This window comes from Bactrocera dorsalis, chromosome 2, assembly GCF_023373825.1.
Source record: "Bactrocera dorsalis isolate Fly_Bdor chromosome 2, ASM2337382v1, whole genome shotgun sequence".
Classification (NCBI taxonomy): domain Eukaryota; kingdom Metazoa; phylum Arthropoda; class Insecta; order Diptera; family Tephritidae; genus Bactrocera; species Bactrocera dorsalis.
The window spans coordinates 30,534,323-30,547,990 of record NC_064304.1 but is presented as its reverse complement, the minus strand read 5'-3'; the positions used below and the strand labels follow the sequence as shown (position 1 = coordinate 30,547,990).

At 31.0% G+C, this 13,668-nt stretch overlaps 4 protein-coding genes and 1 long non-coding RNA gene across 16 annotated transcripts in view; 3 read left to right on the top strand and 2 right to left on the bottom strand.

Moving 5' to 3' along the window:
* LOC125776427 (uncharacterized) overlaps nt 1-13,668 on the top strand; it is a 140,888-nt gene that overhangs the window by 9,099 nt on the left and 118,121 nt on the right. The window lies entirely within an intron of this gene.
* LOC105231879 (elongin-B) lies at nt 1,586-4,436 on the top strand. The gene is made up of 4 exons (XM_011213378.4): nt 1,586-2,095; nt 2,375-2,468; nt 2,555-2,699; nt 3,236-4,436. Exons 1-4 carry the CDS (start codon nt 2,093-2,095, stop codon nt 3,348-3,350), a joined length of 357 nt encoding a protein of 118 aa, XP_011211680.1. The 5' UTR covers nt 1,586-2,092; the 3' UTR covers nt 3,351-4,436.
* LOC105231880 (esterase GA18864) lies at nt 4,347-5,460 on the bottom strand. The gene is made up of 2 exons (XM_011213379.4): nt 4,943-5,460; nt 4,347-4,879 (listed from the first exon to the last, which is right to left on the bottom strand). Exons 1-2 carry the CDS (start codon nt 5,382-5,384, stop codon nt 4,503-4,505), a joined length of 819 nt encoding a protein of 272 aa, XP_011211681.2. The 5' UTR covers nt 5,385-5,460; the 3' UTR covers nt 4,347-4,502.
* Nucleotides 5,744-7,179, top strand: LOC105231881 (transcription factor A, mitochondrial). 2 transcript variants are annotated; one of them, XM_011213383.4, is made up of 4 exons: nt 5,750-5,836; nt 5,887-5,956; nt 6,098-6,682; nt 6,746-7,179. In XM_011213383.4, exons 2-4 carry the CDS (start codon nt 5,892-5,894, stop codon nt 6,864-6,866), a joined length of 771 nt encoding a protein of 256 aa, XP_011211685.2. In that variant the 5' UTR covers nt 5,750-5,836; nt 5,887-5,891; the 3' UTR covers nt 6,867-7,179. The 2 variants fall into 2 exon arrangements, with proteins under 2 accessions (XP_011211682.2, XP_011211685.2); XM_011213380.4 differs by having other exon boundaries at nt 5,744-5,836; nt 5,887-6,682.
* The window catches only part of LOC105231882 (segmentation protein cap'n'collar), a 138,749-nt gene continuing 133,132 nt past the window's right edge, over nt 8,052-13,668 (bottom strand). For all 11 annotated transcript variants that reach the window (XM_049448238.1, XM_049448237.1, XM_049448239.1 and 8 more), the window contains one exon: nt 8,052-13,667. In XM_049448238.1, coding sequence (XP_049304195.1) covers nt 13,236-13,667 — 432 coding nt within the window. In that variant the 3' untranslated portion in view covers nt 8,052-13,235. The remainder of the gene's footprint in view (nt 13,668) is intronic.

Below are 13,668 nucleotides of genomic sequence, written 5' to 3'. Positions count from 1 at the left end.
GATAAAAATTAAAATGTTTTTTAACTCTATATTAACGAATATTCCAAGGTGTATTAAACCAAAGTCAGGACTCAATTATGGAAAGTTGTGTCGATACGTAGCGTTCTTCCTCCTACAAAACAAGTGTTTGCATCCTTTATGTCCAAATTAGTTGGTTTTTTGTTTTCGTCATAACTTTTCTGTTTACACTTATATGATTTTGCGTTATTTACAATCTATTCGTATTCAGTTACCACTAAAAAAAAATGCTTTTTAATGCTTAAAACATTTCATTTTTTTAATAATAAAAACAAAACTCTACAAAAAACGGCTGATTTTGACATTATGGATCCAATTACTTTTGACACATTATTTTCTCTTTGGCTATCGACACAACTTTATATAATTTAAACATGACCAAAGTATACACATTATGAATTCACTTTTGAATTTTTAAGGGTTCCACTTCTTGTATTGGAAAAATATATATATACATACAAAAAATATGTATCTACATACATCATGTACATATGTATGTGTGTGATCTCCTCCTCAATAATTTTTATTTCATTTTGTTTTAATTTGAATTTCTGTTCAACTTTTTTAACTACAGATTAAAGTTAGAATTGAACCTCTTTTAACAGAACTAGTCATGTCATCTCTTAACCGTAGACACAAAGAAAGCCCAACTTCTCTATTCGATAATTTAAAACTGCAACGGTTGCAAGAGGAACTGACAATAGTGGAGGGTTTCATGCACAACAAGTCACAGTCGTAATGTTTTGGTAGATTTTACTCAATCTAAACTGTATTTTTCCTTTATTGTGTTTTGGAGTCTATCCATACGTTTAACATTGCGAAAATTTATATTAGTTAGCCTTTACGCCATTCCATTGATTCTAGGACAGGCCGAAAGTCTATATTCGTAACAATCATGCTTTTTGAATTATTGAAATAGAGAAATAGTTAAAGATTGCTAATCATTGTATAAAATGCAAACTGTCGATCCTACATGCATACATAATATGTATGTGCATATGTATATCCGGAGAATTAAATATATTGAGTTCTGTTGCACAAATAAATAGAAGCTAACTAACATTTGCAAAATCATCTAAATAAAATACTGCATAATAATACTAAAAATATCAAATTATTAGTTAAAAAACAAAATAAAAAACTTACGAGAAAAATTTCGATTGTTAGAAGTGCAAAAAAACCACTAGAAGCTTCCGCAGAAATTTGCAACCAATGCTCATGCATGAGTGTATGTGTGTGTAATGCACAAATTTTGTAAATCAAGAATCAAACAAAAAGTCCATAAATTAACGCATACTTTACTGTAAAAAACATATACAGCAATCACAGTTATTATCAAATATAGCAAACAGTTTGTTATTAATATTTTACAGAGTTTTTTAAATTAAAATAATTACTACGATTCCGTTTGCAAACGGTAAATTCACTTCCTACACTTCCTTTACGCATTTGTAATTACGTTCCACAAGCGAACAATTTTAAACACTGAACAGACTGCACGCAATATACTCCACAATTTTCTTTCCATTTGTAGCTTACCGCTTTCGTAACTTGCTTGCGATGACATTCATCATTGTCAGTTTTGTGAACATGCTCATTTGCGCAACGCTTGTCAGTGCTGCGTTTGACATTTGGATTTTGTGACTTTTTCGGCTTTTAAGAAAAAAATAAAAGATCTGAAAGTGAAGAAGAAGACCAAATAGAAGTTCTTTATATTTTTTATACTCATCAAAACCGCAGCGTGATTTTATTTATTCTTCATTGAGAGCGCTAAGCGTTCGATGTAAAAGTAAGCGGTTTTAGCTGACGTGCAAACGAAATTAAGATCCGTACAGGATTTCGGCATATAAGCGTGCAGTTAATTACCGAATTGTTTGCCTGTGGAAGTGACCCTGAGTGCGAACTGTGTGGTATAGTTGAATACGTGCAGTGTGAAGTGCCGCCGCGTAGACGTTGAAGAATTTGTCGGTGTTGAAATAGTCAAGACAAGGTCGAACCGCTTGGTAGCGTACGCAATCTAATCAACAGAAATTGTTATATCTTACATCTGCGTTAAAAGCATAAATTAATCGAAATGGTAAGTAATACACGCTTAGTGTGATTTTGGTGGTAAGGATTAAGAGTAGCCCGCAGCGGCGAAAACAGCAACAGCGGACACTGAAAGAGTAATAGCATAACAACAACAGTGCTGTGAAATCAGCTGCTGCTACTGTCAATGTCGCCGCCTAAAGCTTGACGTCGACGTAGTCGTCACTGTTAACGCAGGCACTCTAGCGTGCGCCCGCAGCGAAATGAACTTTGACCAAAATAATGATTACAAACAATTGTTAATAAAACATTTTCTTCCTCCCACCAGGATGTGTTTCTTATGATTCGAAGACATAAAACCACAATTTTCACAGATGCAAAAGAGAATACAAGCGTCGCGGAACTGAAGCGTATGATTGAAGGCAAGTAAAAATTGTTGAAATTGAAAGAAAACTATATATATGTAGATGACTAATATATGTATATAAATTCATTTAATTATTTACAGGCATCTTAAAGGTGCGTCCGCATGATCAGAAGCTATATAATCAGGACAATGAGGTGATGGAGGACGAGAACACCTTGCAAGATTATGGCATACAGATGTCAACGGCCAAGGCGCAAGCTCCGGCACAGTTAGGACTAGCATTAAGGTGAGTTTGAAACAAAAGCGACAAGTAATTACTGCAGGTAGTGTTGCCGTATAGGCATATAAAGCGCAGGTAGTCGTGTCTGGGTTCAAGTTCAGCAAGTGTGTGATTAATCTGTTTTGTTATGGTTTTTATTATTATTTTTTTTTTTCAAGCGACGCTGTTATCAATTAATTAGCATCCGTATTCTGAAATCACTGAATATTTTTTGTTTTATTATTTTGAAATTGTAGCTTGTTTTCACTTCAATATAAATATTTCCAAGCTTGTTACATGTTTCAGTGTATTGGTTAATTTTTTATGCCAAATACACATTTTTATGTGTTTATTTTTGGAAAATGGACTTGTCATGCCCACGCGTCGTGTATTTGGCTCGCGCCAACAATTGTATCTATCTTTTGTAGAGTAATTTGTACACGATATGTTTACTTATAAATATGCGCTCTGAAAGGCTTTAAGGAATCCAGTAATAATAACACATAATATTTCAATTTGTTTCTTAATCAACTTATAAAATTCTTCTAATTAATGTTTTACAGAGATGAGCATGGTGAATTCGAGCCGCTTGAGATAACGCCATATTCATCCCCACCAGATCTACCTGAAGTTATGAAGAATCAAGAGGCAGCTAACGGTCAAGAGCAGGTTGCATAAAATGACTCAGAACATGGAAGTATCTAACACAACCACAACAACAACAGCAACAAGAACAATGTAGAAAAACAGACCGGTCTTAATTGATACTACATACATACATAATGGCACGCAGGAAATGCTTATTTTTAAAAACATCAATTAAATTTATAAAAAAACTTCTTATTTTCAACTTCAGCATTAAGTAAATAATTTTGTTAAATGCTTTCTTAAACAAAAAAACACAAGCGCCTTGCTCTTGTTAAACACTAGCAAGTTAATTAATTTGTAGACATGTGACCATGAAGCAAGGCAACAAAACTTCCCAAACTTTAATTATTGTAATTTTTTTGGAACTTATTATTATTATTTTTATTACTACATTCTAAATGCAACAATTTTGGTCGAGATATATTTGTTAACTAATTAATTTAAATTCTTGAATTCTTTAAAATTATGATTCTTACCGTTGATAACGTATATTTGTGTCAAACAAATTTAAACATTGTTTACGTTATGGAAAAAAAACTTTGATCATTGTTTCCTTTACTTACATAATTTATAAATTGTTAAAAGTTAAAAAAGTAAGTTCACTCTTAACATATTATTAAAGAAAAAACCAAAACCTTATTTAAAGCTATTAGTAAACGGCTCAAATTCGCGTGAAATAAACAATTAAATTGAGAGGCAAACTACGAAAAAAAATTATGTAATATAAAAATTATACAAATTTCGCAGACATCTCTAATATATAAACAAAACAAAGCATTCTGACACTAAATTACATTTCATATGCACACATAGTTACACATCTTAGCACTCTTTCTTGCAATAATTTAACGAAACCTAATGTTTAGAAAACAAAAAGAAACAAAAAAATTAAATGAAAAGCGAAGTCGCTTTATAATAAATTATATTGTAAAGCCTTATGAAAATCTCGACGATATACAATATAAAATAAAAGCAAATAAACGAGATGCGTAGCGATTTGCGGAGTTGGTGAAACAGATTTATGAATTACTGTATATTCAGTTAATTTTATTAATTAATTAACATAATTGTAATCATAAGAATTAATTATTAAAAAATGAAAGGAAATCACTTGTATGTGTTGTATTGACTTAATTGATTAAGACCACACACTGGTACAGATGTCTCACTTTACTAGCCTCTCTATTCAGAGTCGTCACTATTACTGCTATCGACAGCAGTTTGTTGATCCACCGTTTCAAGAAATGTAACGTTGTTTGCTTGCTGCAGTTCTAAGTTTTCTAGATATTCTTGCAGTCGATCTTGGAAAAAGTTTATATATGTTTGCTTTTGCGAGGCAGTAGCAGGGAAATAATGCCCGCCTGGGTGTTCTAATATTTCAGCATTTTTAAAATGTCTCGCCAAATCTTGACTCATCTCTTTTGGTATGATATCATCGCTAAGTCCGTATATGTGTAGGGTAGGAATGGTAATAATTTCTTCGTATGCGCTTTTGTGCGCCAAACTACCAGAAAGAAAACCGGAGGATAATACAGCGAAATCGGGACGTATAGAGGTCACTGTAAGTATAATTATATTTTGTTCTCGAGTCTATTAATTATAAAAGTGCACAACATACTCACATTTCTTTTTCGCTAGACCACAAATTAAACCAACAAAACAAGCACCTTGCGAAAAACCTAATAAACCTTGGAATGGCCCTTGTTTATCCCACGCTTCCTCAACTATACCTAGACTTTCTTGAAAACCAAAAGCCGGTCCGCCTTTATTTGTACCTTTAAAGGTACCATCATCTTTGTTGGCCCACCAACTACGTTGTTCGGCAGCTTGATCACCACCTGATTCTGGTAGTATTACTTGATGCGGAGCCGTGAGAAACACGAACTCAGCATATTTGCCAGCAAATTTTCGAAAAGAACCCAATTTATTTTTGAGAGCATCACCATTTTGGCGATAGCCGTGCAGACATAGTACTCTTACTTTGTCTTTAATTTCCAACTGTTGTTGTTTTTGTTTCGCAACTTTCGATGTCGAGCTGCTAGCTGCAGATGTACTGTTAGACATCTTATTTAAATATTTAATTACAATTAAAGACCGGCACAAAATTTTGAACAACGAACCATGAAACTTTTAAAGGTTATATCAGCTGTGCAAAGTCATTTGTTGGCCTTTTGTTTATCCCTTGCTGGCATATGTTAATGACAATTCGATGGTGTGTTCAGTGCTATGTATATAATTATAGCAAACACAAAACTCTATGTCATATATTAAAAAAGAAGTAATTAACCGGCGTTAATAATAATTCTTCCAATAAGTTCAGTCTATCACATTTTTTACTCGCATTGGAATTTAATACAATTAAATCGAAGTGGAGTCACCACGCTTTCGCCGCTATTGCTGTTTGACATTTGCCTGACAATTGTCATTTCGTTGCGCGTTTCCTTATGTAAATACTAGTAAATACCGCTTGATCATATCATTTTTACTACAATTCTGAATTAAACTCCAAGTACAAGGTGAAGTGGCTATTTAAATCAACATCCTTACTTTATTGTAATATTTGTAGACAAAATGCTGCTCACGGCTCCACTCCTATCGAAGTCTACCTTTTTTGGGTCTTTGGTCAATAAATGCAGGCAAGTGATAAAAAATCAACCGTCCAAGTCTTCCAACATTAATGACAGACAAACGAAAAACATTAACGATTTACAATCATCAAATTCTTTCACTGCCACACACACCGTAACTGCTCCTATCTCCATCTCCTCTACCGACAGGCCAGCGGCCATTGCCAACTTCAGTGTATCCACAAATGTCACAACATCTGCACGCACACTTGAAGAGAAACTTGGTCTACCACCACGACCAAAGAAACCGCTCACACCCTACTTTCGCTACATGCAGGAGCAACGTCCCAAAATACTTGCGGAAAATCCAAAATTCAGCACCACCGACATAGTGCGCGTGTTATCGAAGCGTTGGAGTAATGCAGATGCCGCATTGAAAAAACGCCTGCAGGAGGACTACAAGCGTGAACAACAAGAGTTTGTGGAAATTCGTGCCAAATATGAGGCGAAAATGACTGATGAACAACGTGCCGAACTGAAACAGCTTAAGCAAGATGTACAAGACGCAAAAGACCGCAGAATGATGCGAAAGCGTATTAAAGAACTCGGACGTCCGAAAAAACCTGCTTCTGCCTTCCTACGCTTCCTCATACAAGAACGTACAAATTCGCCACAAACGGCTAAGCAAACATACCGCGAATGGCATAAAAAGTGCACAGAAAAATGGTCACGCCTCGCAGACAAGGAGAAAGAGGTGTTCTTAATAGAATCCCGCAAAGACATGGAAGTATACAAGTGAGCATATTTTCACGTATTAAGAAAAATTGTATTACTTTTTATGTAAATTCTCAATTGCAGAAAAGAAATTGCGCTTTGGGAAGAGAAAATGGTGCGTCTGGGAAATATTGATGTTGTGCGTCATGGTAATTTGATTGATCCACCAGAACCAAAACCGAAGATTATCAAACCAATCGCCTAGTCGGGCTTACAAATTAAATATTTTTACTTATCTTTATTCATTTGTTGTACAATATTAGGTGCATTTTATTTACATTTTTTGCATATAATATACAAAAAGCAGGAGTACGTATTTCGTTCAAAAGTACATGCTAATTTATTATATTTTGTGCGCAGTAAGCGCAGTCTTGCTGTTTAGCACCGTAGGTATATAAGCACCTAATATTTAATCATATTTGCATATATATGTATACAAAGTATATATTCCTAGTTTTGTTTCTGAACTTATCTTTTTCGTTAAATAAAATGTAGGTAAGAAAAATTTGTAAATTTAATTGTTATTTTTTATTCAGGTGAAAAAATATGCCACACGAATTAAACAGTTACTTACCTCTTGTAAGTACTTGGCGCTTCATCCACACCAAGGGCACTTATTGTTTTGTTTGACATTTGCTTTTATTGAATATTTCTATTTAATTTCAGCTTAGTATTAATCAAAACGCGTTCACTAAACATTTATGTAAACATATTTTAACACGAAATTGCAAATATTTCACTTAGAAGAAAATTGGCACGTGCAAGCGTTTACTGAATTTGAATGGAAAACTGTCGTGCGATGATCCTTTTGATGAAAGCCGCGCACAAGACTAACACAAAAACAATGAAAATGAAAATTAAATTGCACAAAAAAGAAAATGTGTTTATGTGGTTAATTGTTGCATATTTTCAGGGATAAGCAAGATTTTTTATTATATGCTGCTTGTTTTTTTGTTGCTATATAAAAAAAAAAACAATGCAAATAGTGAAGAAGCCATTTTATTGTATATGCGGCTGAAGAAAATTACTTTATTGTTCCTAATTTTTATACAAATTCTAATAATCTTGTCACACCAATGAGATATAAATTGGTTGAGGGATAAAGAATATTTTAATTTAATGAAAATGTTATTACTTCATATAATTGAAGTACGAAAAAATCTTAATCATGAACTGGGAATAATTTTTTTTGTTTTATTTTTGTGAGATACAATTTTTTTAAGCTTTTTTTCCAATCCAGTGTGCCGCCCTTTCGTAAATTAATTTTTTTTACGCTTACTGCTAGTATGCCCCCTTAAAAAAGTTGTCTTCTACGAAATGCTCGGTTTTGTTCAAATGTATGCAATAATTATTTTCGTGTAAAAAACAACAATAAAAACAATTGTACACATATTTTTTATGTTTTTTTTATATTTTTTATTTTAGTAGTTTCTTTCTTTAAAGCGACAATGTTTAGACGACACAATCAGTTTAATTATGCACTAATTTTTTTTTGTTTTGTTTTGTTTGTATATATATATTATACTTAAGATTGCATTAAAACACATATTATTACAAACTCTCACCTGAATGAATTTAAGTTAACTTTTTTCAAAGTTTTTCACTTTTATTTTTATTTCACTTTCATTTAAAAATATTAAAGAAAAAAATACCAGTGAGTAAAGAATAGTTAAAGCAAACCAGAAACACTATTTACGTATGTAACTACGTACTTGTGTGCACAATGAGCAGAGAAAATCTTTAAATAACTATAATTATTTCTATGTAGTTTTACAAGTGTGTGTATTAGAAGAGGGCTTGAAAGCTTTAATACATTTACTTAAAACATAGGAGGGCATGTAATGCATTGTTGTATGTTGTTGTACTAACATTTTGTTGTAGCATGTATACTTTTAAATATTTTTTTAGTTGTATTTTGGACATTTAATATGAAATATAATTATATGTAAACAAAATGAAATAACAATTATTAAAGAAATTCTAAGTACAGCTTGAATATAAGACTTTATTTTTTTTTTCATTTAGCAAACATTGGAAGCTGCCAAAATCTGCCATTTATTTGCTTTTTATTAAAATATTACTAGTTTATATTAGCATTTATTTTATATTACAATTTATTTGATTTACTTAAACGAAAAATATAAATTCTTGCTAGAAGTGTTAAAAAAAATGAGTGAAATGTTAGGAATTCTAAGCTAGGCCCACAACTTAGCAGTCGTGTGGCTATTTTAAGTCTGCATACAACTGCGTATTTATGTATTTGTTTGTATTTATTAAACAAATTGCATTTACATTACAAAAATAACATTTCACACATTTTTATTTTATACAAAAGTTTTAATGCAGTATTTTTTTTAAATTTATTTACAAGTAGAACTTCAAAAAAGTGCAAACCGCAGCTTGCCGTAAATGTATGTATATATGTTTATTTCGCTTTCATGGTGTATTAAATTTAAAAATATGTATGTATTTCTTTGCGCTTGATATTGAAACATGCCTTCATGCACGTTAAGGTTTTCTTTATTTAGCAAGTTGAGGTTTTTTTGTTTTGCAATTGGCCACTGAAGTTTCAATTTTTGCGCTAAAAATTAGGTTACATCGTAAACAAGCACTCTATTTTCAATTTAAATTGTGCCTAAACATATTTCTTTTTCCATGTGCTTTTATAGCATGCGATTTTTTGTTAATTTGCATTACACTTTGAAAACGTTATGTTTTAATACACAATTTTCTTCCTCAAAGAAGAAAGATGTGTTTTTTTTCTAAAAACCTTGCGTACAAAGTCATACGCAGTCAAAGTTACACATGAAATTACCCGTGCATTCATGCAAGTTATTGCTATTCATACATATTATGTTACTCATACGACATGGTGTACTATTTATATAGTAGCGTACGCGGCTAGTGACAAGTGATGCATTACTTTAGCTGCGTTTAACTTTTAAAGGCATATTTTTGGGAAAAAATTATTTAAAACTTTTATTATTATTATTTTTTATTTTTAGAACATCACTTTTTCAAAATTACAGATTTCTTTGCTCTGCATAAAAACGTATTTGCGAAAGTTAAAAAAAAATCAGACAATATATAATATGTATACTGGAAAAGTAAAACGTTTTTGTCACGCTTTAAATTAAAAACAAAGCGCCTTTTCCATTGTATAATTTTTTTACTGAAAAAGCTGAAACTTCAAGTTGGCATTTGCATAAACAAAGAAATCAAATTGGAAAATAACGCAAACCCTAATGTGCATGTATTTAGACCGCATTCGGATGCTATATAATTATTATTATTTGTTCGTAATTCTATTAAGTGTACGCATTAAGTGTATTTACAAGTTTTATAACAGTATATATATGCATATAAATTTAAGCATATTTATAAAATAATATATATTTTTTGTGAAATAATTAAAATTAAACCTCTAATGTCACTAACTATGCGCCTCTAGTTATCCAGTTATAATGCTAGTTTTTGTATATATTTGTATGCATGTATATAATGCAATGCAATGCCTATTAGTATATATAGTATGTATATATGTATATCATACATATTTATATATATTTTTTATATTTTGCTTTGTAAATATATTATTATAAATGCTTACACATAATTCAGCTTAAATGTCTAACGAGCAAATTATATTCTTTTGTTGTTTTGTTGTTGTTGAACGCAAAACTGGTATTAATGTGCAAAAAAATTAAAAGCAAAAAATGAAATGGCGTTCATTACAAATGAAAAATGGAATAATTATAAACAATAATCTCAGTAGCAGTTTTAAATTTAAATTTTCATACAATTTTTGATATTTTATTTCACATTATTTAACTGTTTTTGATTTCAAAAATTTGTGTTGAAACATAATGGAGTTTAAATCGTGTTACAAAATTGTGTAAAATTTTTAATTTAATTTAAATATTTTTAATTTTTTTATTTACATATTTTTTATAACTTCTGTAGGACTTTCGGCTAACATTTTAGAAACAATTACATGCTTAGCAGATTTTTTTTCGTTTTTTGTTTCATTTGTAATAAACGCTTGCAAAATAAATATTTTTAGATTGTTTTAATAATTATGTTTTTGTTTTAATATTTTTAATAATTTATTTCTTCAAAACCAAGCTCTAATTGAAGTAGCAAGCAAATAATTTGTAAAAAGAAAGTGTAGCATTCAAGAAATTTAAAATAAAATGAGGTTAAGTTGAAAAAAATGTTGACTAAGCAAAAGTTATTTTTAAAGAATCATTATTTCTTCATTTGGGGAGGTAGGTAGGCGGTTCGTAATTGTAATTATTGGAATTGTATGCAGAAATATTTCAAAACAGCGGCTTGGGGCGCGATTGGTAAACAATTTATTGTGGAAAAAATTAAAATTTGGACCAAAATTTAATAAGTAAAAAAAAAATTAATTAATTTTAATTTTTTGTAGGAAATTAAAAATAAATTAACTTTAATTTTGTTTTGAAAAAAATTTGTTGTATATAAAATTAATAAACTTTAATTGTTTCCTGTATAAAAAATAAATAAATTAAAATTTGGACCAAAAAAAAAACAAAAAAAATAAATTAATTTTAATGTTTTGTAAGGAAATTAAAATAAATAAATTAACTTTAATTTTGGTTAAAAAAAAATAGTTCTGTATAAAAAAATTAATAAACTTTAATTGTTTACTGTATAAAAAAAATTAATTAAAATGTGGACCAAAATTTAATTAAGAAAAAAAATAATTAATTTTAATTTTTTGTAAGGAAATTAAAAAAATAAATTAACTTAAATTTTGATTAAAAAAAAATGTCTGTATAAAAAATTTAACAAACTTTAATTGTTTACTGTAGAAAAAAAATTAATTAAAATAATAAATTTTGATTTTTCGTAAGGAAATTTTTGCTGCATAAAAAAATTAATAAATTTGAATTTTGCGTAAAAAATGTTTGTTGTATAAAAAAATTATTAATTTAAACTTTCAAATATTTGCTGCATAAAAAAATGAATAAATTTTAATTTTGCGTAAAAAATGTTTGTTGTATAAAAAAATTATTAATTTAAACTTTCAAATATTTTCTGCATAAAAAACATTAATTAACTTTAATTTTGTTTAAAGTATAGTTTGCAGTATCCGAACAAAGCAAGCACTGTCACCTTCGAAAATTAAGGTCCACAAGCGCGCAATTTAGTAAACAACCAAATGTGTATTTATTAAATAATTAATTATTAACTTAGATTTTTATTAATCAATATCTTTATATGTATATATATATTTAATTATATAAAAGAGAAAACACTTAACTTTGTGTGTTTGTAGCGCAAACGAGTTTATGAAATACTTTTTACATTACTACTTTAATTGCTATATTAAAATTTATCACAAGTTTTACGCTTTTTTAATTTTTTGCGTTTTATTTTTTTTTTAATTTTTTTTGTTTTGGTTTTTGTTTTTTTTTTTTACATTTTGTCTTTAACTCCGTATCTAGTAGAGTACATAATAGTGAGCTTATTTAGCAAAAGAAAAATAAACATAAATATTCTTTGTGTAAAAAATGACATTTTCGTTTATTACTCACTTCACTTCATTATTAACCTCTGTTACTGCTTACTTAACATTATTTGTGCTCATTTTCTAATAACTTTTAATTCAAGTATTATTTATTTTTTGCAAAATTCTGTACTTTTCGTTTTAATATTTTTTGATTTTTCATTTGCGTGTGTGTGTTTGTGATATTAATTTTTGAAAATTGTGGTTTTAAGTTTCGCTGAATTCTAGTGTAGAAGAAGGCATGCTGTAGCATAAGCAACAAACTGACAACTGAACTGTCAAAATAATTAGTTTTCCGCTTATTATATTTGTGTTTGTATAAAAAAAGGTAAATTGTTGTTGTTAAAAGTACCAACACCTACATATGTATGTATGTATATATGTATGATTTTTTGTTTGTTTTGTTTTGCTATGAATGACCTATCAAAATTTGAAAAAAATTACAACTACAGTAAATAAGAAAACCGACAGCAGGCATCTAGAAGTGGGGTGGCCACTCCGTTTAGTGGCTTTTGGCTGCATAAAAAAAAATCAATAAAAATAGAAACTTGTGGCAATCGATGCTGTTGCAGCTGGCGGCACAGCGGCAATTTCATGCAACCACTCCAAGTCCATGGCGTCTTGTTGCTGTGGCGCAACATAATAATCATAGCAATGAGCACATTGGCATTGTTGTTGTTGGTTGGTCGTTGCTGTCACGGCTGAATGCTGATAATAAAGCTCCAGCTCGGTGGCATATGCTGGCGGCGTGACGCGTTGTTGCTTGAAAGGCTTTAACGACTTTTGTTGTTGCGTCACGGTTTGTTGTTTGTAGTGCTGCTGCTGATTATGTTGTTGTTGTTGTTGTTTCTGCTGCTGCTGATGATGTTGGTGATGACAAAGATGATAACGGTAGTGATGACGCTGTTGTTGCTGCTGGTGTTGACGTTGCTGATGACGCTGTTGTTGTTGTTGCTGCTGCTGCTGTTGCTGTTGTTGATGATGATGATGTTGTTTTTGCATTTTAAACCAATTCGCATAGTGCTGCAACAGCAATTTTCAATCTTTCTGATGCGTTTGATGATGATGTGCGTGCGCATGTGCAGAATGTTGCCGCTGCTGTTGTTGTTGCTGTTGCTGCTGCTGCGCCTGTTGCACTTGCTGTGTGTGCATATGTGACAGCTGCTGTTGCTGTTGTGGCGCTTGCGCATTATGATGATGATGATGATGCTGTTGCAAATGCGTCGCAGTGCCAAGCATTGCATGTTGTTGTTGTTGCTGTTGTTGCTGTGGCGACATGCCATTGTGACTCAGTAGCGTACTTACACTGCCGCTACCGCTGCTGCTGCTGCTTGTGCTGCTGCTATTGCTGATGTTGCCACTGCCGTTTGTGGCATCCGATTTGCGCAGCAAGTAAATGGAGCCGTCGGCGGCCTGTTGCAGCGTGTATTCGGACGTTGAGCATGGATTGCCCTCGGGATCGCGCAAGTAC